Source organism: Sciurus carolinensis, chromosome 7, assembly GCF_902686445.1.
Source record: "Sciurus carolinensis chromosome 7, mSciCar1.2, whole genome shotgun sequence".
Classification (NCBI taxonomy): Eukaryota; Metazoa; Chordata; class Mammalia; order Rodentia; family Sciuridae; genus Sciurus; species Sciurus carolinensis.
In genome coordinates this window covers 14,521,101-14,545,095 of record NC_062219.1, presented here as the reverse complement: position 1 = coordinate 14,545,095, position 23,995 = coordinate 14,521,101, and the positions used below count along the sequence as shown (strand labels likewise).

The 23,995-nt window shown below is 38.1% G+C and overlaps 1 protein-coding gene across 14 annotated transcripts in view; it reads right to left on the bottom strand.

The window, feature by feature from the left end:
• The window catches only part of Syne1 (spectrin repeat containing nuclear envelope protein 1), a 443,098-nt gene that overhangs the window by 144,639 nt on the left and 274,464 nt on the right, over positions 1–23,995 (bottom strand). For 13 of the 14 annotated variants that reach the window (XM_047557257.1, XM_047557256.1, XM_047557258.1 and 10 more), the window contains 15 exons: positions 21,561–21,898; positions 21,227–21,371; positions 20,223–20,441; positions 19,226–19,479; positions 17,831–17,996; positions 17,366–17,518; positions 15,475–15,627; positions 14,676–14,858; positions 13,639–13,776; positions 10,281–10,466; positions 9,994–10,116; positions 9,598–9,780; positions 8,388–8,531; positions 4,286–4,480; positions 3,097–3,237 (listed from right to left, as the gene is read on the bottom strand). In XM_047557257.1, coding sequence (XP_047413213.1) covers positions 3,097–3,237; positions 4,286–4,480; positions 8,388–8,531; positions 9,598–9,780; positions 9,994–10,116; positions 10,281–10,466; positions 13,639–13,776; positions 14,676–14,858; positions 15,475–15,627; positions 17,366–17,518; positions 17,831–17,996; positions 19,226–19,479; positions 20,223–20,441; positions 21,227–21,371; positions 21,561–21,898 — 2,721 coding nt within the window. The remainder of the gene's footprint in view (positions 1–3,096; positions 3,238–4,285; positions 4,481–8,387; positions 8,532–9,597; positions 9,781–9,993; positions 10,117–10,280; positions 10,467–13,638; positions 13,777–14,675; positions 14,859–15,474; positions 15,628–17,365; positions 17,519–17,830; positions 17,997–19,225; positions 19,480–20,222; positions 20,442–21,226; positions 21,372–21,560; positions 21,899–23,995) is intronic. The other variant, XM_047557255.1, reaches the window with a different exon arrangement.

Below are 23,995 nucleotides of genomic sequence, written 5' to 3'. Positions count from 1 at the left end.
GTTTTGACTTTTATTAGAGTATATTGTTATAGTTGCTCTACTTATTATTATTATTGCTAATCTCTCACTGGGTCTAATTTGTAAATTAACTTCATCATGGGTATGCACATATAGGAAGAAACAGAGGTATCGGGTCAAGTACTATCCATGGTTTCAGGCATCTACGAAGGTTCTCATAAAATGGATAAGGGACCTACTGCTCTATAACTGTCACAAGAAAAAGCAAAAAGTGGCTGAAATATTGTAAAATGTCTGAAGTAAATATTCTATAATAAATAATAAATAAGGTTCCAAAAGAACAAGAACAAAATAAATCACACATAAAAAAATTTGGGGCTCTGTGTTTGCATATGGTTCCTGCCTAAAAACAGGAATGACAACTAGTTTCTTCAAAGGATTTGAAAATATATATCACCTTTTGTAGATGAATAACTTGGTTCAATTTGCAAACTACATAAATTCAATAAAATAAATCAATTGGTACTACAAATAACTACAAAAGTCAGCACTTGCTATAATGAGAGATCATGCTTAGAAAAATGTCTGCCATTGCTAATGTGCTTAAATTAGGAGAATCAATACCCAGTGGATTCATAAGGAAATAAACCTGTACATCCATAGCTACTGTTTGATCTGCATTTTCCAGTTTTAAAAGTACTTCAATGGTTAGCAACATATTTGATTTTCACAATTCTGTGAATTAAGAAACATTGTTTCACACTTATATACAAGAGTATGGAGGGGCTTGGCAGGTGCACTCAGCTCAGAGGAGGAAGGACTGAGACTCTGGGGGACCTTCTGACTGAAGGCCAGCATCTTGCCCTTGATGCTGCTGCTCTTTGCAAACTCACTTCCCTCACCTTTTCTGTGAACTCTTAAGTTTTAGCTTGCACCTAAGTGGACATAGAAGTCTGCAGCAAATTCTGGGGATGCCGCATCATTTCTCCTCTCAGGTGAGCTAAGTTGTTATTGTATTTTACCTCAGAGCTACTGTCAGAGAGGGATCACCCTGAGTGGGAGCAGCTGGTTAGGTAATGGAGACGTACTTATAGAAACAGCAAGCACAAAACCTGTAACAGCTGTGATTTTATAAAGCATTTATATTTGGCTGCTCCTTGGAACCTCTGTGCACATTCTGTACAGGGCTTGGGGTCTGAAAACTGGAACTTAATGGGATTCTAAATGTCCTCCTCAGTTTCAAGAGACAATTGTGTCACCCAGTGCACTACTAGTTACATGGTCATGTTGTCGTTGTCCCCTGATTACATTACTGTGCAAGAATGCCAAAATGGTGGCGTTCATTTGTTCTTGCAATGCCAAGCTTAATATGCTGGCTTTTCAACAACTTCCTTGGAGTAAAGAGACTAAATTAACCTAACCATTCCCCTAACTTGCAGCATCACTTATCAGTATGTTAAATTAAGGATGTGATTTAACCGATGTTTTCCTGTGACTTGGGGAGAAGTGCCAATATAGAACCAACTCAAAATCTCACCTCACTCAGTTTTAGGATGCAATTAAGCTTTACAGTTAAATCAAGAAATAATAATAATAATAATGTTTGCATGTTTTATCATTTATAGGGCACATTCAGGTGTACATTAAAAGACACTTTATAAGAGCTGAGTAGCACGGAGACTTACAATTTTAGAAAAGGTATATTCTTTCCACAGTGTGCATCTCAAGATCAGCATTGTTCAGTTTGAAAAACTTAAGAACACAAAGTATACAATGTAGAAGAAACTTTTTTCAATACCAGCTGACTAGAGCCCAATTTCTCTGGTCCCAATAACATCTGTGACTATAGGGAAGAACATCTCATCAAAGATGAGTAATATATATTTTTATATCAGAATTTAGAGAACGGTTTGCTGAGTATCCCAGGGTGCCCTGAACTTCTCCTTTTTGGTTGTACTTTTTTATTTCCTCTTATCACTTCTGTTCTTATTTGTCCAGTGTTTACCTCTCTCGAGGGTAAAGTCTATGTGCATGGGGTCACTGCCCTCTCGTTCTTGGTTTCATTCCCAGGACCTAGCAAAAGGTTCAGTGCCAAGCAGATGCTGAGAATATATTTGATGCAGAATGAGTTAATAACTTCCCCAGAGCTTCATTGATTTCTACCCAGAGAATTGTATCATCTAAAGATTTTGCTTTTATACTCCCTTTTAATTGGGAGGGGGTTCTTTCAATAACAGAAGTCTTTTTTGGAATGTTTCTGCTTTAAAATAAAAGTAATATGATTATTTATACCATAGCTTATAAAACATTTGCTCTATTTCAAGCTTTTCCTTGATAAGACATCTCTACTCTTTTGAACACATATAATTTCATAATAACATAAAACTATTTTTAGTTGTTTTGGCTAAAAAATAAGTATTACTTCATATGCATTAAAGGTTTGGGTTACTGTAAAAGTATATATTTTAAAGTTTTATCCAATATCTCTCATAAAATAATTGGCACTTAATATAGTATAATCTATATTTAAGATAACATATGCTAAAACACATCTCATACAAGATATTATCCTGATTTTATAGGAAATAAAATGTAAGATTATTGAATGATAAGTAAGAAAATTAAAATAAACTAAGAATTCCAGACAATATCCTGGAAAACATCCCTTAAATTTCTTCAGAATTCATGAATTTAAAAAGTATAATGTAAGGAACAGAAGTTTTCCACAACCAAAATCTGAGCTAGTAAATGTCAACATTATGTTTGATGAATGTTAAAATAGCCACAGAATTATGTTATTTTATAATAGTGACAGAGACTTCATCTTCTGTTAGGATGCAGTATTCCATTGCATGTGATTATCAGAAATGAAGGCCATCATGCCTTAAAAGAGGCTATGATTTTCATGACCTAGTTTTTACTCATTTCACTGTCAGAAGCCCAGGAGAGGAGATGCCATACTGGGCCAAGAGTCTCACACGACAATCATAGTTTGTGTGACTATAACACCTAAACGTGTGGCCTGGGAATCAAATGCAACAAAGTCCAAGATTCACACCCACAATCTAAGGAGACCAGGGAATGGAGTCCTGCATCCGCCCAGAGCTCACAGTCAGAGGAACAGCAAGGGGGAGGTACCTGGTTAACAGAAGCATCTGTATTAGCCACAGGTGAAGGGGAGCGACAGGCAGGTGGAGAGGAAATCTCACTGTTGGTTCCCTCCTCCCCAGACTCTTCAGTGACAGGTGACAGCAAAGTGTGACAGCGACCTGCAGTCATCTGCCACGTAAAATGTAGCCCAAAGGACATGAAAATCAGTTAGCTATGTTAACAAAAGACCTGGCCAGGCACAGGTCAAAACTAACAATTATATAACAAAGGTTAGAACGACTGAGACACTTATTTATGTATTAATTCTGTTAGTATTTAAAAGTTTGATCTTCGAGTGAATACCATGCCAAGGATATTTGTAAAACAAACAGGGATAGAGGGTGTATATCACATTCAAGAGTTTTGCTAATTAAAAACTTTAATTTTTAACTTGTTTGTGTGTCTTTACAAATAATTAGAAAAATCATACAAATGAGAAAAGGGCCTTTCATGACATCTCAAGTTCCAAATGTCCTAGGGAGATAAATGCATCCAAAGTAGCATACTGCTAAGTGGGTTCCTGTATGGTCATGCATTAACATATGAGGGGAAATATACAGCACTGTAAAATACTGACATTATCAAAATACTCAGTGCATTTTAGATGCAAAGTGCATGGGCATATCATGGTACAAAACAGAGATTAATGGAGCTATTTCTTTTAATCCAAAGCTAAACTTTGAAATTTCTGTTTTCTTATTTTTCTCATAATTTCTCGTCTAAATTTATACAACAGAGTAGGCACACATACCTAGTCAGCTAGTTAGCTTGGAGAACGTAATTTAACATATGTATCATATTTCTCCCATCCTCAGGATACGAGAATACTAAGCAGAGGATTTTTATTTTTCCTTAATAAAGCTCAAAGGCTCTCAGTAGAATTGCTCAATTGTAAGTAAATGCAGGGCAGATCTCGGACAGGTTAAGTAACTCCGCAATCTCAAGCACCTAGTTTCATTTCAGCCGTCCCTGTTCACAGTGTCAAAGACTGGCCCTGGCCCAGCTGTAGTCAAAAGGGAGTTAAGGAAACTGCTTCTTAATTTGAAGCTGCAAGATCTCAAGCTGACCGTAAAATAAGCCTTGGGAAGGCTCCTGGGGCCGCTGGGAAGGCTCCTGGGGCCGCCGGCCAGGCTCCCCTCAAAAGGGCAAAGCGGGTGGGGACGGACTTGATCCTTACCATGACCACAGAGGGGTGGGCCGAAGACGCTGGGAGGAGCTCCCCGTCCAGGTCCTCGGAGCCTTCCGCCAGCCCCTCCACCTCGGTCACCGTCAGCAGCATGGTGGCGTGCTTGGCTTTCATCGTCAGCATCTTGCACTTGGAATTCAACGAGGCGATCTGCTCCTGGTAGCCCTTGATTTTCTGCGCCAGCTCCTGAGAAAACATTTTCCCCCGGTGTTGTCAGAGCACCATCAAAAGGAAACAGAAGCGGTGGCGTTCATCTTCCTGCAGCGCCGGCCAATGGGATGGCAGAGCCGAGCCGGCGGCCGCGCCTGCGAGGCAGGATGTGGACTGTGGCAGCAGCAGCCCGCCTGCATCTCCCGCCGAGCCCACCGCGGCCACCGCGCCTCCGCCCCGCAGCACCCGCAGGGCGCAGCCAGCCGGCTGCAGGCGAGGGGCTTCAGAGAGGGCTCCGCGCACTCAGGAACGCCCCACCTTGGGAACCGGCAACTTTCTTTAAAATGCCTAAAGCATCTGAAATCTACCAGATGGTTCATGCCATGGAAATTAGGTCATGTGATGAATATAACTACCAAAAAAAAAAAAAAAATGCAATGCTGAGCACATCCAACAGAGATGTGCAGTCATGTAGCACTGATAGAGTCACCAAGTAATCTGCCAGTCTGGGGCCACAAGGAATTGTTTTATCTCTGGATAAACTGGATATCACATGGGAAATATTAACATTTATGCAGATTGTCTCCCCACATATATTTTGATTCCTAAATAGTCACCTTTTCTCTCACTCCACCAAGCCCCAAATGTATTTGATGCTTAAAACTAGTTTTAAAGGGCTGTTCAAACTAACTAAATGATTTAAAAAAAAAAACAAAAAAAAAAAACTTGTGAGAGATCTAGGTTTCAAAACTTGTCCTAAGAGCTTATTGAGATAATATTCTGGATAGTACATGGTTCTTAAAAAGGTAATCCACGCCCATTTTAGGAGCATGGCAATTCTAAATATTAAACTAATACTTTCTCAGCTATTCTTTTTCATTCCTTTTGTTTGGTTCCTTTGTCTGAGAAACCTTTAGTGTTTCCATAGAATACATCCACGCGAGACAATAAACATCAACTTCTTTGAATGGTCCTGTTTGTATATGTACAGGTTCATTCACAGATATGGGTATCTGTTGCTTACACATATGTAGCATTTTGTTTTTGCTGTTGTTCTGTGTCTCCTGACCAAAACTGAGTAGAGGGAGTAAAAGTTCAGTAGAACTCAATCAGTGGCTGTCTTCTCGACTTTTTACAGTGCAGTGTAGGAATGTTTAAAACAAGGATTTAAAAAATAGAAATCATTTTTGTGACTGCAGATAATTAAACCTAATATATATATATAATTTATATATATATATATATTTAGAACTATATAGTGATTAAATAGCTATTTACTACATCTAGTCTTGTGGCTAGCACATGGGTACTCAGTGAATGCGTTTACTATCATTAGGTAACATGCACCTACAAGAGACATCTTCCAGCTTATTAAACACTAGGTTCTTACAATGGCTTGCCCCATGAGGATGAATGTAAGGAATCTTGTGAAGTGGGCAGAGTTAGCCTCGGTCCTTACCCACGTGGGGCCCACACTGCTGATCAAGCTCTCTACTGCAGTACCCTGCCAGACAGGTGTGCACATTCTGAGAACAAGTGTCTGTTCCCTAAGGTGGAAATCTCAGCTGCACTGTAGATAAACCTCATGTGGGCTGTTTATTAAAAATGCAGCTCTGGTCACCACTTCCAGTGATTTTGATTTACTAATGTTTTGATAATCTGTGTTTTACAGTCAACCCATGTGGTTCCAGAACTTTCTTCCATAAGAAAAAAACCTTCTTGTATCACATGACTTTTGTGGGTTGGATATTCACAGTATGGCTAATCCACTGCAATAGGATGGAGTCCTAAAATGTTAATGTGTCACCCATTCTTAATTTGCACTAGGTATTTTTGTAAATGGTTACAAAAGGTGAGATTTCAGGTATGGTGGCCTACAAAGGACAGTAGACCTCTATGCTCAGGACAGAAGCACACCTTCCGTGCAAGGTGGAGAGAGCAGAAGTCTGAGTATTCGCTCTTGATTTAAAAGTGTCAGGATCATCCTTTTCAACTTAAATGCAACCTTTGAAAAACTGTACAAAATAAAATGTGAATTCCTTAAAGGTGAATCAATTTAGTTATTTTTATGGGTTGAAGGAAGTTTTCCATATGAAAAGCAGATTTACCTTAAGACTGAAATTCTATTAAAAGCAGTTGTAGAATACAGGAAAACAAATCCTGGTCCCAGTGTTGACATTATCATCTCTTGGCCTTTCTCCACTCAGCACTTTCCTTTCTGTGTTGTTTTATACATTCCGTGAACCTCACACAGGTTCAGGTATAAAAATCTCATTATTTCCATGAAATAATGTATAAAACCTCCTTATTTTCATAAAAATGTGTTCCCAATCACATGACAAAACTAGCAAATATCCATTTGAATATTTAGACTTGTGAGGAGAAAATGTGACGATATAAACTTGCCAATGAACTGGAAGCCAGGAGGACATGATCTGTGTTAACCGTGGAAAGTTCACTGTGGCCTTGGGCAAGTCATTGACTTTCCTACAACTTCATTCTTTTCCTTTTGCAATGACATAGCCTACATAGTTTCTGCTACAGAGAAAAAGTTGTGGAATTTGTAACCAAAAATACTGGCTTTGAGTCTGGTTTCAATGAGTTACTAGGCATAAGACCCCAGGATATCACTTAAAAAAATAAGCTTTCTTATTGGTAAAAAGGAGTTTTTTTTTTTTCAAAAGCCAATCCTCATAGGACTCATCTTTAAAAAAAAAAAAGATGTAAAAATTTTTAAATTGTTTCTGAAAATATATAACAAATCTTTAGTAAAAATGGTAATTGTTATTCCAGACAAGACATAAAAAATAATTTTCTGGATCATAATAAAAAAGCTATTGTAACAAAATTTTGCATCTTGTGAGATAGGAATGTTTCATGATATATATGTAATATATAACCTAATTTGCACATCATAAAGTGGACTCAAGAATTTGCACATGTTTTCACTTAACCAATGCTTAAGAGAAACACAGAAGATGTCTTCAGTTGTAGATGCAAATGTAGGTGAGATATTTATTTAAGCTATTTTGAAAATCATATACAAATATAAGTAATTGGTATACGGTATTAAGAAATTTAAAAATTGCATTTAGGAATGGGTATGGTGATATTTTCTACACCTAAAACGCAACATTTAAATCTTCTGAAAATCTTACTATGATATTTGGTTTGTTAAAATTGTTGTTCTTATGACAAAGTTAAAATAGAGCAGATGGCAGGATAAAATGTTTATCCTAGGCAGAGAGAAATAAGTCACCAAAATTCATGGTGCTAAGAACTAGCCCCCAAGGGAAAGAGTGAACTTGACCCATGTAGAAGTTAACTGGCCACGAACGGGAATGCACTGCTGAGTGTCAATGTCTCAATCACTGCAGGTTTGGTCTGCACGAAGAGTGTCTAAGGTCTAAAATCGTCAGGATGCCAAAGGACAAAAGGAGGTGTATTCGAAAATGGGGAAAATACTGATGGACCCAATCTAAAAATTAGCAAAATGAATGACATTGACATTTCTCTGATTTTGGTGAAAGGAAGTGAAATGGCTGGTATTTTAAAGGGCAACCGATTTTCTTTTTAATATGAAATATTCCTCTTTTTTAAAAAGAGTGAATGAGGCAGCAAAGCATTTGCATTGCTGTCTGACATGGGTTTTAAAATCAGGAAGCAGAGTGTGTTTTTGTGTAGTAACTATTTAGTGTATTAACAATTTTGGGTGCAGGATATAGTGTGTCCTGGTCAAGAACTGTCATAAACAACACAGACAAAGGCTGTGAAATCGAGGGACAGACTGGTGTTACTGGGTCAGCATAAACCACTCAAAATGCAAAGACAGCCAAAGCAGCTGCCCAGGAAGTGACACATCATTTTCAGGACATGGAGAAGTGTTCTCTTCCAGTCTCCAATCAAGCCAGTGTCCTCCCCTGGATGCCCACTCCCATCTCACCTCGTGCCGAGAAATCTGAGCTTGCAGCTCCTGGATGTTACTGGTGGCCACAGGTTTGTCCTCAATCTCTTTGTGAGCTTCTTCTATCAGCTGCTGGAGGTGCTTCATTTCTTGCTCATATTGTTCATATTGCACAACAGCCTCCTTTGGAAAGAAAAAAAAATCAGCAAATGATTCTTTCTATATCAGTAATTGAGTAAGTGACTGTACCACTGCCTGTCAGATAGTGTTAACTCCTATTTCCCTGTGTGTCTAGGAGACCAAGATGTGATGGGTGAATCCCTAGATGGTCCAAAGTCTCAACTTTTACTTCGATATTTTCAAATGTTTTCTCTAAAATACTGTAATAGAATTATGAATGGAATACAAATAGTCAAGTGGTTAGGATTTTCTCTCTTCTCATATTTTCCTAAAGATGACAAGTAATGGTGAGAAAGTAGAAGCAGCATGGAAAATAGAACTGCTTCTTTTCTCCATCTGAGAAATACTGAAAAGCAAGTAAGACATTCAGCTAAGGGTTGCAGTAGGGAATAAAAAATATGAATTATGCATGACTTCTAACCTCAGGAATTGAATGTCTAAGGCATTGCAAAGTAGTATAAGGAGCAAGGATAGTTGATCAAATGGACCAATAGAGATTTTAATGAGAGGTTATTCGTGCATTTTTTGCTAGAGCAGGTAATTATTAGTGAAAAGAAGACAGTAAATAATGTCATTTTCTTTGTGGAAAATATTTATTCTCTTATTAGCTAAAGAGACTAAGAGTTAATGCTTGGGTGTGCTTCTTAAGCAAGAAAATGTGTTTAATGAATAAATAAACTGAAATATGAAAAAATTTCTGAAACGTATGATAACAGTAAATTCATATTACTGGATTCTCAGTGAGTCTTAGATGAATAAAAGCAAAAATTACATTGTTGCAAAAAAATTAACTGATACAAGTTGTTCTTTATTTAAAATAGCCTCAAAAGATGGTTTTCACCCAAAGATATTTTTATAGTGCCTTCCCAGGCTTTTGTGGGTGATCAGAATAATAGCACTTTAATCTCCTTGTTTTACATAACCACAACAGTCTGTCAAAGTTAACATTCTGGATGTGTTTGGATGGCTGAGCCCACACGATGCTAAGAAAAGCAGCCCATGAATCATCTGCGATTGCTCTGCAAGCCCTGCGCACCACTGGCGGAGCCTGGCGCACAGCTACACCTGCCTGCATGATATTGCACTGCTGGATGGCCGTGTGCTGCAGCCGGCTGGCCTCCTCCTGCAAGCACAGAGCAGCATGGCAGAGTGGCAGGCTGGCCACCACGTCCTCGGGGATCCGGAGAGCGCTCTGGCAGAGCTGCACAGCATGCACCTTCGGCTTGAGTGACTCCATCTCAGACAGCAAATGCTGAAAGGTTGCAGTTCAGAAATTTAATATTCCTATATTAGCACATAAGCAAGGGACATTTACTGACTTCTAGCTACGTTATAAATGTATATTTTTTAAAAATAATGCATCTAGTGCTACGACTATAACTGAATTTAGAAAGTATTTTGCCTTACTATCCTCTTTTCAAAATACAGGTCCCCCGCCCATTGGCCCTGAATTATTTTTGCTTACCTGCCGATGAGACAGTTGTTCCTTGAGACTCAAACGCCCAACTTCTGGAGAAGTCAGGGTTGTCTGGGCTTGTTCCAAAGCAGCTTGTAAGTTTTTTAGCTCTGCTTCAAATTTTTTCATATCCTGGAGAGTAAAATTCATTTAAATATTAGTCTATTGCACTTGAAGACCGAAATCATAAAAATAATATCATAGTCAAGAAACAACATCACCATCTCTCCAGAGTGGAAATGCCATTTTTTTAGTGACAGATTTTTTTTCTTCTATTTTTTTTTTTTTTTATTTACCTTGGCTGCATCTTGAAGGTTCTGTAATCGAATTTTGATCATCTGTCGCAACTCCTCAGACTCCCGTCCCAGTTCTGCCACTTGCTGAGACATTTTTTCGGTACAGTATACACTAGAGAGGTACTGCAATTTCTCAGTCATTGCTTCCAGATCAGCGTAAATTTCTTCAGACTCTTCTAGCAGGGTCTAGAGTGAATTGTCAATACTTATGACCATTGGCAGGTAGGCATGGGGATCCAGTGACTGGCATGGTGTGGTGTGGGAAGGAGTAAGGAGAACTAAGTGGAAATTCTTGCTGCCTGCCTGTGCTGTGCAGGTTCTCACTGTGCGGCTACCACACAGTAGCGTTCATATTCTACAGCTAAGATCTAGATGCATATTGCCCTAAGAGGTGAAAATAAGACAAGAACATTACAAACAAAAACTCTGAGCACTTGTGTTAAGTGAGACAAGGTAGAAGTGACTTGCAATCTCAAGAGAAGAAAGCAAGTCCTCTTTATTCAGGTTGGTATCATCTATGGGACTAACAATAATATGAGCAGATATTCCATGCATATAAATACATGCATACAGATATGCAATAAATGAGGAGGAGAGTGGAGAATCCGGGTGTTAAGGGATGCCTTAGGTGAGATGTGCTGCAACTTGCTGAAAGGTTGGGAGAAGACCCCACGGAAGAGTGACATCTGAGCTAGGTCAGAAGGATGTTAGCATTTTGAAAGACAGGGGGAAGGGAAAGGCATTTCACCCTGAGGGAACAGCATATGTGGAGGCATATGTGAGTGCAGAATGTGAAGAAGTCGCAGCAGGAATGGGGATGGGGGTAGGCTCCATTTTAAAAAATGAAGTACATTTTCTTCACATAATGAATGTAAGACATATATATATATATATATATATATATGCAGATATGCAGCTTGGAAAATATTGATACGAAAGAAAATAAAATATAGCTTTATCTCATAGTCAAGAGAGAACTGCTGGTACACACGGCATACATATTTTTAGTCAGTTAAGACCATAACATACCAATAGTTTTCCACTGTTCTGTTTGCATCTGATACTGTCCTCCACAGGTTCAACAACAAGCCTGAACGCCTCCCTTGCAGACAGAAAACCTGTCAAAGACCTGGGAGTGACCGGGACTGAGTCCAAGTTCTTGACAGGGTTTCATCATCGGTGCTTTTCTTATCTCTCTGTTCTTATCCCTCTTTCCAGCTTTTCCTGCTCCAAAAAAGAGCACCTTTCCCTCTGACTGTGGGATTAGAACAAGACAATGTGCTTTTGTGGAAAATGCTCTTCACAGGCAAGCTGTGAGTCTTGGGGATGGCCAGTGTCACTGTAAGCAATCCTGCTCAGCCAAGCAGTAGGCTGAGCACCTTCTGCAGGCTCCTTCAGCTCGGAGCCCCCTCTCTGCAGTTAGCAAGCTGTGTTGTGATCATCTCCTGTCTGTCCCCTCCTCTCACTGACAAACTCCAGGGGCGGAGGGACAAGGAATGTTCTTTGTTTTATGCCTACCAGAATTCCTAGATTGGGAGAGGACTTTCTAAGTCTTTGCTGAATTAAAAAAAAAAAAAAAGAAAGAATGAATGAATGAATGAATGACTGCAGAAGGTTTAAAAAGAAAAAAACCTCATGATTTCTTCAAAGATTGCATTATATTGCATTGTATGCAAAAGTTTACTCAGAAATGTTTTTTGATATTTAAGTGTTCTTTAGAATTCTACTACAGTTATTAATACTGCACAAAACATTTTCGACATTTTGGATTCCAGACTTAGTGATGAGTCCAAGAAGTATAATCACTAGGTCAAAGTAGTGACATTTTTGGTGATCATGATATATTTTGCTAATTGCTTTTTCTAAAGATTTTTACCAGGTTGCCAACAGTGTTTGAAAGCTCTTACTTCCTTAAGTATAAGCTTTGAAAAAATACTGTTACCTCGACAATTAAAATTCTCTCCCTTCTTTTCTGCTTAAACTTGCATTTCTAGATTTCTAATGAAGCTGAATATTTTTGGTTTTGTTCTTTCGTTTTTTGTTTTTTTTCATTGCTGGGGGTTGAACCCCAGGGCCTGGCACCTGCTAGGCAGGTACCTATAAAGCATGTAGCTCTATCACCGTGCTATGTGTCTAGCACTCTTTGTTTTGAGACACGGTCTTGATTAATTGCCAAGGCTGGCCTTGAGTTTGTGATCCTCCTGTCTCAGACTCTTGAGTAGCTGGATTGGAGCTACTTATACTCCGCTTGGCATATATTTTCATTGTTTACAACTGAATCGCGACTTAAGTGTTGTCTGTTAACATCTGAGCATATCTTACAGAACAATGATGGAGTTAAGGAGTACATCTTGGGAGGAGAGTGCAAGATTGAGTGGAGAAGGAGGATTGTGAATACAAGGATAAAATTAGGACCTGTTAAAGCATTCCAAGAGATGACAAATGGGGCTTTGATTTTGGAAGCGAAAAGGGACTAATTTAAAAGACACAAGAATATGTAAGTCATCTAAGAGAAAATCTAGAATACTTGAGTTTCCTCGTGTAACTTCAGTTAGTCTATATTTTATTGTAAGATGATTAACCTACTAGATATCTGTATCTAATTCCAGTCTCAATTATAAAAGGATGAAGTCATTTCCTAAATAATAACACCAACGGAAAAGGAACAATTTGTCACATAACTTGAGAGGAAATGAAGTAATAAGGCCGCCATGTGATTAGACTCATGGTTTGTTCCCAGCTGACCTTGACTCCCGCGGAGGGTCAGATGACTGAGACTTGGCAGAGGGTAGAGGAAGAAGGCGTGAAAATGCCTACAGACACCTGCACGGTCAGGTTGTGGGCCAGGTGTTTGCAGGTATGTTAAAACACTTGGTCCTCATAAGTCTGACACATGTATATTACCTATATCCCCATATTGTAGGTGAAAAGATAGAATTAACAAAGGCAAAGCCTTTTGCTCAAAAAAATCACACAGTCCCAAACAGCAGAGTTTGGTTTCCCCATCATTCTGACTATGGAGTTTATAATCTTTCCATACTTCACTGTATCTCTTCATGGGCAAGAATTTCCTAGCATACACCTTTTTCAAAGAAGCTGCAAAGAAAGGATTCTTTAAGGTGGGTTGCTTTGGGTCTTGGGGAAATGGAGATCTTGGGAAAACAGAGAATATTTACTTATATAGTCTCATGAAATCTCATGGGTAGCTACTTTCTGTCAAAACTGAACACATGGCGTTCTTTTTATCTGGTACCTACCATAATTTTATATCATAGCCCTCTAAATTTCATGTCATTCTTGCTAGTTAAGTCAAATTGCTCTTTATTACTCTTTGAAAACTACTTTTTCCTAAAGTTACCTGATGCAAAATGTACTGTTCCCGAAGCTGGCTTGCAGAATTCCATGCAATATTTCCATGTGCCAAGTCTTTAGCTTTCTCAATCCATTTCAAAATTAATTCAAGCATTTCATTGTATTCTTCTAAATGTGATGCCGCCTGAAAAATCATGAACATCTAGATAACAAATGTAAATTTGCCTCCTGAGCTAGAAATCAACCTTTGATCTGTCTCTATGAATAGAACAGACCTAGAGGTTAACAGTTTTTTTTTTTTTTCTGTGAGACTGAAAGTGACCATGAAAAAATCACTTCCCTGTGGAAAACTTGTCACAGGTTTTCCAGGGTCCTCAGGATAAAATCTAAGTCCCTGAGAAGTTGGAACGATTTTTCTTTTCCTTGTTCTCCATCCTCATCTCACCTCTTCTAGATCCCTTCTATCACTTTTCAACATTCCACTGGTATGGAAGTGCCAGGTGGGAGTGACAGAATGCCAAGTCTCAGTATGCAATCCATGGGATACCAATACTCCTATTTTTAACCTGACCTTGATTATAGAAATAATATTTAATTGATTTGCAGAAGTACAGTCTATAATCAAGAATTTAAATGAATATGCTATCTGACCTGATTAACTAAAAGTACACACACACACACACCACACATACTCTCTCTCTCTGTGTGTGTGTGTGTGTGTGTATGTGTACACATACATACATATATCTTATTTTAAGATAGTTGAATTTGTCCCAAACTAATTTTATAAAACTTGCTGGTGGGTATGTATTCATCTTGCAAAATATTTCTCCAGTTTGCAAAATGTTTACTGCAAGATCCATTTATATGACTATTTGTGTCAGTGAATGTAAAATATGGTTTCATATGAACTAACATGGGTTTACCTATAACTCCTTGGAACACAGGCATGGTATGAAATAATCTACATCTAAACCACTTGCATCATTGCCAATATTACCTTTTCATTTATTTTCAAAGAGAAAGGCAGAAGACTGAAGTTTCTGCCTTAGAGCATTTCCATGTCTGGCCTGGAAAACATACCTGGTTGAGCTTGGAGAGTCGATTTTCAGCCTGCCTAAGGGTCTGCTGATGGAGTTCAGTCAGCTTTCCTATCTTCTTGGCCAATGGCTTGCCAAGCTGGCTGTTCTGTTCTGAGAACTTCTGTACTGCTGCATCTAATTCCATTAATTTTGCATTACAGTCATCTAGCTCCTCTCCCAGTATCTTAATAAAATCAAAATGAAAGGTTATTAGATGAGAAAAAATAAGATTCTTAAGGATTTTTAAGATCAGAAGGATATTTTAAATAATTTTTAAAAAGCCAAATATTATAAATAACAATTCGACTATAATCTGGTCTTTTCTGTTTCTTGGGTGGGGAAGGTAGATCAGGATGTGTTCTAATCCTGGTGTTTACTTCCTGAGTGAGAGGGCTAACATTTTCCTTCTGCCCCACCCAAATGGACTGGAGTGACTTAACTCATCAACAGAGTGCAAACACAGAATCAAAGACTAAAAATATGATTCAATTTGCAATTTGCAAACCTGTATTCCTAAATTTAATTAATCTTTTTGGTACTCATTTAATCTTTTGGTACTCTTCTCTCTCATACACACATGTGTGTTTATTTATTAATATGTCCAAGTACAGAGATAAATTATGTAAGTGGACTGATATTATTACATGTACAAAATATCTTTATTACCCACTTTTACTGTTGGGTTTTAGTAAAGTTTGTTAAAAAATTTTTTTCCATATAGCCAAATAAAATGGACTGTAAAAAAATATCTAATTCATTCAATAGCATCCTTTATATTTCCACTTCTCCTTCTTCCTTACCTTTTGGTCAGTTTTAGCTTGAGCTAAATTTTCAGTTTTTGCTTTCAACTTTGTTAGAATAGTTGTGAGATCTTTGGCTATCTTCTGAATTTGCTGGCCATATTCTTGGCTCAAGGCTTTGCTCTGTTCAACTTCTTTTACTTTGTTTTGGATCTAAGTAATAAAAGAAAATAGCAAAACTAACCACGGTTAAAATTTGATAATAGATACTAAAAATCTCAAATCATGTTGACTGGGGACATTTCAGGAGGACAGTGCTGCTCTGACCTGGACACACACAGTCAAAGCAGCTAGTCGCAAGTTCTCCTGGCTTTTGAAGACACCATTCTTCCCACTATCTTTATGCACTTACTACACTTCTGCTATTGTATCAATAAAATAATCAATACATGTACTGTGATTAATTGATTAAATATTTGCAGACTACTCATTATGGATGACTGTGTGGACTACTGAATCCCATCTTATTCACTTACTATCTTTGGGACTGTGGGCCCACAAACTCCTCCAAACAGTTTTCTTCATAAACTAGGAAAACCCTTCTGAATAGTGGGAGGCGCTGAGATTTGTTTTGAAGCAACTTTTCAGGAGTTTCTGGTAATGATTTCTTTTCTTACCTTTCCAGTTAAAGCTCCTATAGTATAGTATAGAAGTGTGTTCAAAGGAAAGGAAGTTGAAGAGATAAATTAACATTACACATTTCTAATGGATTTCACTTGATTTGATAGCAAACATTCATATAGTTGCTTAGAATAAACCACTGAAAAGAAGATGGTAAAGAGGAGAAGGGTTATCCTTATATAAATGGAAGGCCTTAATAAAGCCTGTAGAGAAGAAACATACCACACTAAGAGTATATTTTGGCCTACATATTTTTGAGTTGAATGATGAAGTATCAGGAATGCATATGAATAACTCTATTATAGGGAAATGGAGCCAGAGGCAAAGAAAACTTAAATTTGAATTTTTTAAAAAGTTATGAACTAGCCAAGTCATTCTTCCCAGTAGACCATCCAATATCTAAGAAATCCAATAGTTCAAATAAGTATTCAAATAGAAAACTACATATATTAGCATAGAACAAAATCACAATGCAGTAGAATTGAATTTTGATGAGATTTTTAACACACTCTGCCTCTTAACATTGGAGATTCCAAAATGTATAGCATACTATGTGAATTTTGTGCTGTGTATTTTCCATTTCTTGCAGCAGTTTGGAATTAGTATATATTTTCTTTCTGTTCCTCACAGAATGGTTTTAACTAAAATTTAGTGGCTTTAGCATTCAGTCACCAAGACCGTCCTAAAAATCAATTATATTTTCTGACAGACATTACATGAGACTCTTTTCATGACATGAAAGAGTGTACTCTTCATAAGACCAAAGATAGAAACCTCCCTTTGGTCTCGACACCAGAAAAGACTATGTCTTTCTTCTTAAAAAATTGTTTTAAAAATTTGTAGACATGGATGTGTCTTACCATCCTTTCCTCAGTTGTTTGGATGTTAGGGCCAAGTTGAAGCCCCTTTTCTTACAGTATGAACCCATCAGCATGCATTACTATTTTTTTTCCATTTTGATTGTTTCTTTCTTCAAATATCTTCATTTACCTCTTGCTGAACTAAAACTACAGCTGAAATAGTACCTGGCACACCCCAGGTAGTTAATAAATACTATTGAACACATGTAATGCATCTTATTTTTAATTTGTTTTTTAAAGTCACTATTTCAAACCTGAGGGGAAGCAGAAAAATCTTTAATTGGTGTATAGTGATTTATTATTTAATTCTGTTTCCAAGAAGATATGATCGTGAGAATCATGAACTCTCATCCAAAAGGACTGGCCCTACAGAAGGACAGAAAGCCCCTCTTCCTTGATGGCAAATGTACCTGCTCATGGATCTTCAGGTCCAGTGCGACTTCAGCTAACTGAAGAGAGATTTCAGAAGGCAGGATGGTGTAAAGACCCAAGTACTTCTCCTTCTGTTCTTCAGCCATTTTCTCAATGGTCTGCCGGTGATTTGTGGCTTCTCTCAGGAGTGTCTGAAGAAAAGATTGAAATAAGATATTTCTGGGGACCTGGTAAGGAAAGTGATCATTACGATATAGAGACAAGGCTATCTATTGTTCACCAATAGGTGATTAAGTATAGCACTAGAGAGAGAAAGACAAACTTTCCTTTTACAAGACAAAAGCAAAAATTCCCATGAGGTCATGCAAATGACCTTTCCTATAATTCCTGTCTTAAAAGTTTTAAATTCACTATTCCATTAAATATAAGTGAGAATATCTAATTAAAATGAGGTCGATTGTCTTTTAGAATGAAGAGTGTAGAGAATGAGCAGATTTCTCTACCTGCAGTTCTTCAAGTTGAGCGTCGACTTCTATGGTTGGGTTCCCTAAGTATTCCTTCGTTTCCTGAACCCAGGATTTCACAGAATTTATTTGGGTCTCCACCGCTTCTCGGTCCTGCAGCTCTTGCTTTACCATCTTCCCGTGATTCTTCACTTTCTCCTGCATGCTACAGAAACACAGGAGGGAGGAAGCAGAAGTGGATTGGACAGGACGATCATACACGACATTGTTTTAGCAGAAACATAAAAAAGAGAAATCCGGTATCTTTTCTGCAGGTAAAGACACTTCCCCAGAGCTGTCAGAGAATGTGTAGTAGCACTTCAGCTCACGTACTACAGAACAAGGTGTATCATCCAAAGTGAATCATCTATTCCTGGGAAACTGAGTTGACTTTCTCCCCTGCCACAAAATGGCAACTAACTTTCCTAGCTAGAGTAGCTGGAAAGTGCTGGGCTATTTCTTCCCCCTTGGAAATCTGCTCAAATGGAACAGAATTGTCAGCATTTAAAAGTAGCGTATATTGGATATTTGTGGCTGTTAGAAAATAGCCTTTATGGAAAGAATCATGCTTTGAACATTTCATAGGACATTAATAATGTCCACATTTGAATTCTTTATTTGAATTCATGTAAATCCAATGAAAAATGTTTCACTAAGTGGTGTCAGATTATCCTGACTTCATCGATAACTGAAAGAGGTATGTATGAGTTGATATTAGTTAATATGGGAATTAAATTATGTAGTGACATGTTTTCATCTGGCCTCAAATTGAACCAGGCTGGTTACGCATCATCGAGATTAACTTTCTCCTAAACTCACTGCAGCAAATGGCTATTAGATACCTGGGCTTCGATGTCATCCTGGCTCTTAACTTCCTGTCACCCTACATGGTCAACCAGTAACTTTCAAACATTCAGCTGTTAAGCTTTGGTTCTCCTGAATCGCCCCATCCTCTCCCCACGTCACCCAAGGAGTTCCTGGAATGTGAGCTCCAAGCTCTCTTAGGTGTTATTCCCACCTCGTGCCTAGCTCGGGACCATTCTGTCTTGAGTGTCAGAAGAAATGCCTGCACAGCCTCCCCTCTGAGAGCTGTCTGGCTGTGTAAGCCCTCAGCAGCCTTTCCATACTTCCCTGAATTGGCTCCTGTCAATCATCTCTGTTGTCTGGCTGCAAACTGCATGGAGTCAGGTATCGAGCCTGCTTGGTTCACCATTATATTTTTATGTACTATCAGAAGTACATGTGCAGGTAGAATATTGAAATACGGAGATGATGGCAACAGATCCCCACATCTTGACAGTAGCACTGACCCCCATCCATACCCAAGTAACTCAGATAAACCTTTGGGTCAAGGTCAAGTGTAGTAACAAAGAATGAGAGCAGGTGTGCAATTACTTGAGGCACCGATCTTGTATTGCTATGATTTCCTGCAGGATGGGAGACTCTTCTCCGGGGACGGCTCCATCCTGGAGCATGCTCAGTGCCCGCTGCTGTAGTGTGCCCAGGGCCAACTGCTGCTGTTCCAGCTCCAGTGCACACGTATCATGGTGTTCAAGAAGGGCCAAGAGTTCTGCTTTTGAGGCTTTCTCTGCTGAACTTGTGGGCATCTTATTTTGCAGCTGATCAATCATTTCAGTGGCTTTTTTAACCTAATGACAAACGTATGCATTATAAAGTTCAAAAATAAACTGAAAAAAATGGGGTAATTCCAATAAATGACACACATTTGACACTAGTACATCAAAGCACATTAAAGATAATAGCATGAACTTTAAATTTCAGGAAATTAAAACCAGAGGAATTATCTTCTTTAACATGAGAGGAAAAACTACCTCTTGATTAAAATTTTAATCTCGAAATCATATCAGGACAGACACTATGTGAAATATAGAAAAAAGATTTTTTTAAAAAACAAACAAATGAAAAGCATTTCCAATATTTAAATTAGAATGAATGGGTGCTTTGAGTTATAAAAAAAAGATCTGGCTAAAATACCGAACCCTGCTTAAAAGATGGAAGCAATTAAATATAGGACTGGTGTATGAGCTAAATTCTTGATGATTTTTGTGAGAGATAAAGTATTTTAAATGCATTTTTTCAAGGTCAAGTAAGAAAGGAAATGGGGTCTAAACTGACTTGTCCTCCTTTCAAACCTTAATTGCTTCTTGGCTTTCTAATTGAAATAATTTGACCCTCATTTGGGATTACATTGCACACTGAATACTGTGCTTTGTTTCACAATTCAGTTTTCACGTCACTAAAGAAAGACATAAAGAAAGACTTTTCACTTTCATAAGACTGATTTCAAAAAGGAGCAAAATACTGTTTTCCAAAATGCATTCCAATTGGTAAGGAAGAAAACTAACTTGATCCTGTCAGTAATGGGAATTACCTTGTCATTCAAGCCCTTCCACTCATCCACTGCATCTTTCAGAATCTTCTCCTGGTCCTGGGCCACAGCGCGAAGGCGGGTCCAGCGCTGCCAGACAGTGGTCATCGACCTGCTCAGGGTGGCCTTGCTCGCCTCATTTCCAATTTTCTCCAGTTGGGATGCTTTTTCCTCTACAGCCACAATTTTTTCACGGAAAGAGTCAACTACTGACTCTAAAGTCTGGGGAGGCAGGTGACAGAAGAGAACATTGTCGGAGGGCAAGACATTTTAAGTTCTATGAATTTGGGTGAAGCCCCAAATTACCTGCACACAGAATTATTTTGCATAAATTTATTTTCCTCTAGTAGCTCATACTTTTCATTTATATTTTTCTTTTCTTTTTTTCCTCCCCTCTAGGGGGGCCAGGGATTTGAACCGGGGTCCTTGCGCATGCTAGGCGAGTGCTCTCCAACAAGAGTCACTTCTTCAGCTCCTCATTTATATTTTTAACTGAGTTAGACTTGGAATTTTTTTAGAGGTAAGGAAAATATTACTTGTTTATTAGAAATAAAAGTTTTCTACTTGAGATGACATTTGTCTCATTTTTCAAAAGTAACAGAAACATAAGCAGACTGAATTGGATTTTTTAGTATGCTGTAGTCTTCCTTATATTACTGCTGTAGATGAGAGAGACTCATTATTTTCAGAAGTTTATTGGAATTAACCTAAGTTATCCATAGGAAGTATTTAGTGACATCTATTACATACTACATCTTATCAGAAGCAAATTGCTCTGAATTCTTCATAAATCTTAGCTATGCATTTGTAATGAGAACCCAAAAACATTGGCCACATTTAATTAACTTGAGACGTCTGTGAAACGTGGTTGTCTCTGTAATATATTTAAGGAACCCATGTATAAAAGAAGATTTAATGATCTGTGTCTGGAATCATCATGAGGCAAAAACACATTATAAATAGAATTAAAAGATATATTTTTTAAACCCACCAACAATGAGACTGACCTTGTGTTCTGATAATTTTTCTTCTGCTTCGTGACTGGAAGAAGTCTTCAACAAAGAAAACTCAGACAATTTCTTTTCTGCATCATTCATCAATTCAATAACCTCTTCCTTTGTTTTCTGATAATCTTGCCATTGAACTGTACATCTTGAAAGATTCCAACAGAAATCAATAAGCAATGTGAAATCACATATTTCTATGCAGAGTTCTGGTGTCAATATGGCTAAGGATACTTAAGAGAGAAGAATAAATTTACACACTAATGTGTGCCAATAGTATATTACTATTTTCTGTGTGAAAATTCACTTCGCCAAAATATAAAACCACTCTAAGTACCTCTGCAAGAGGTCTAACTGGGCATGTGAGCCCTGGATGGTCCTCTGGCTCCTCTCCTCCAGGGAAGCCATCTTCTGTGCTAGATCTTCTTTGCCACTGGGCTTGATCAGTGGGTCCAGATTGGCCACCAGGCCTTGGAGCTCCTCCAGATTACTGTGGAATTGACCCTCTGTGCTGAAATATTCCATGTGGCTCTTGAGATTCTCCTCTGCACTCTCCACATCTAAGCCACTGCCTGCCAGCTGTAACATTTCCTGGGCATCCTCAAGCCAGTCATTAGCTGCTTGTAATACTTGATAATATCTTTGGCACTGACTGTATATTTCAGTCAAGGTAGCCTGAAAAACAGTAAGTTCAAATAGAATCAACTCCCAGTTACAACATGTTTGCAGGAAATGGTTTTATTTTTCTATTTCTTTCTAGTCTTCCATCCATGAACATGTGATTAAGTGACTTGATAAATTGGTGGACTTTTTTTTGTAGTACAATCCATTATTATTCTTTATTTTGCTTTCTCCTATTCCTGTTATAATTTTATCATTGCAGTTGAAATAAATAAGTAAATAAGTACACAAATGGAATAGAAATTTATGTTAACGTCTTGACTAACTCTGAAACTTTCCTCACTCTTTAAAGAAAATATACAAAGCTTGGTAACAGGTGGCAGTCTGAATGTTTAGCAAGGTGCAGTTAGCCTCAGCTGGGTGAAGGTGCAAGGCCACTGAACTTCCAAACTGGCATTCACCAGACCAAAGAGCTATGTCTGGAAATGAATCTTGAATAGAGACTAAAATAGAGAATTATAAGTCTGGAAAACCTGGCCCTTTCAAAGCCAGAGAGAAAGGAAAAACTAAACAGTCATTAATGATTGGACCAGACAAGCTATGCTGTGTAAGTAAAGATAGAGAAGAGGTAGAGAAAGTACCAGGATGATCAGCACCGAGTAAGGAAAGCACAGGTAGGCAGAGCAGAGAATCAGCAATGGGGGTCGGAAATGCTCCCGGAAGCACAAACTTTGATGATCCTGGCCAAGGCAATCGGTAAGACAAGATGGCAGAAGTAGAGACATCTTAAAAATTTTAAGATTTCAGTTTAAATATCACCAATCAAAAGAAGCAAGCTTACATGACAGATGTTTGTTAAGAATGAAAACTTCAGTTCTAATCCTGCACTCTGGGTCTGACCCTGTTTGTAACTATAAGGAAATTGTTAAAAAAAAAAAAAAAAGTTTTAACAATGGTTTTAAATTACATGAAAAGGTAAAAGTATGTTAAATAGACTTAGGTGAAGAATGTCAGAATTTTATCTGATGAAGTTTATTATAATTTTATCCTAATATTATGATCAAATTTTCACTATTTAAAGTGTTAACCCTAATTTATGTAGAAAATAAAGGTAACTGATGGCTAAAATTCCTCAGGGGCTACCTCCCATCAGACCCTATGCAGGAAGATTCAACTAATGAGGGGGCATTATTATTCCTCTGCCACAGCAAGAAAACTAAGACTTAAAGGACATAATTAATTTACTCCAAATCAAATAGCTGCAATTAATACCCTGACATTACTCCAAGGCTATGACTGCTATGTTATCCTGAGGAAAGTTGTCTTTTACCTAAGTGTTTGATTAAAATCTCCTAGAATCTGAGGGATTGAGGACAGATGTGGGGGAAAAAGAGGGCAGGGGATTAAAGGAAGTAATCCTCTGGACACTGTTATTCCTCTTCTTATTCTCAAATGCATAGCACTGCCAGGCCCAGAGTAAGCCATATTAGGAGGTCAACTTGGGAAGGTTCATAAGGCGGCATTTCTGTTTCTTGTCTCCAAGACAAGAACCCTAGTAACCTAATCATGAATGGATATTCTAGCCTTGCTTCCTCTGTGCTACAGGGGAGGTAAGCACTTTGCCCTGAGGAAGGGGTCAAGAGGTCAACTAACAGGACACCACACAGAAAAATCAGATCCAGCATCAGGGGTAGGGCTGCACCATTAACCATCTGCCCCCCTCAATTGGGAGACTCTCCAACCAGCACTATCTTACCAATGTCAGGTTTCACATTGTTTAGAATGGGTATTGTTCACTAGTCACTATTAATCAATTTTATCTATGTCCTAATACAATCCTCCCTGGTCTCTATGGGGATCTGTTCCAGAACCTCTGCCGATACCAAAATCTGCAGGTTCTCAAGTCCTTATAAAATGGCATAGAATTTGCATGCCACCTCTGCATATTCTCCCATATACATTAAATCATCTCTAGATTGCTTATAATACATGATACCGTGTGAATGCTATGTGAATAGTTCCACGCTATACTGTTTGGGGAACAATGATAAGGAAAAAGGTCTGTACATGTTCAGAATTTTAAAAGGTATTTTCTGTCCGAGGTTGGTTGAATCTGCTGTGAATTCTATTATTAACATCATGTATTCTCTC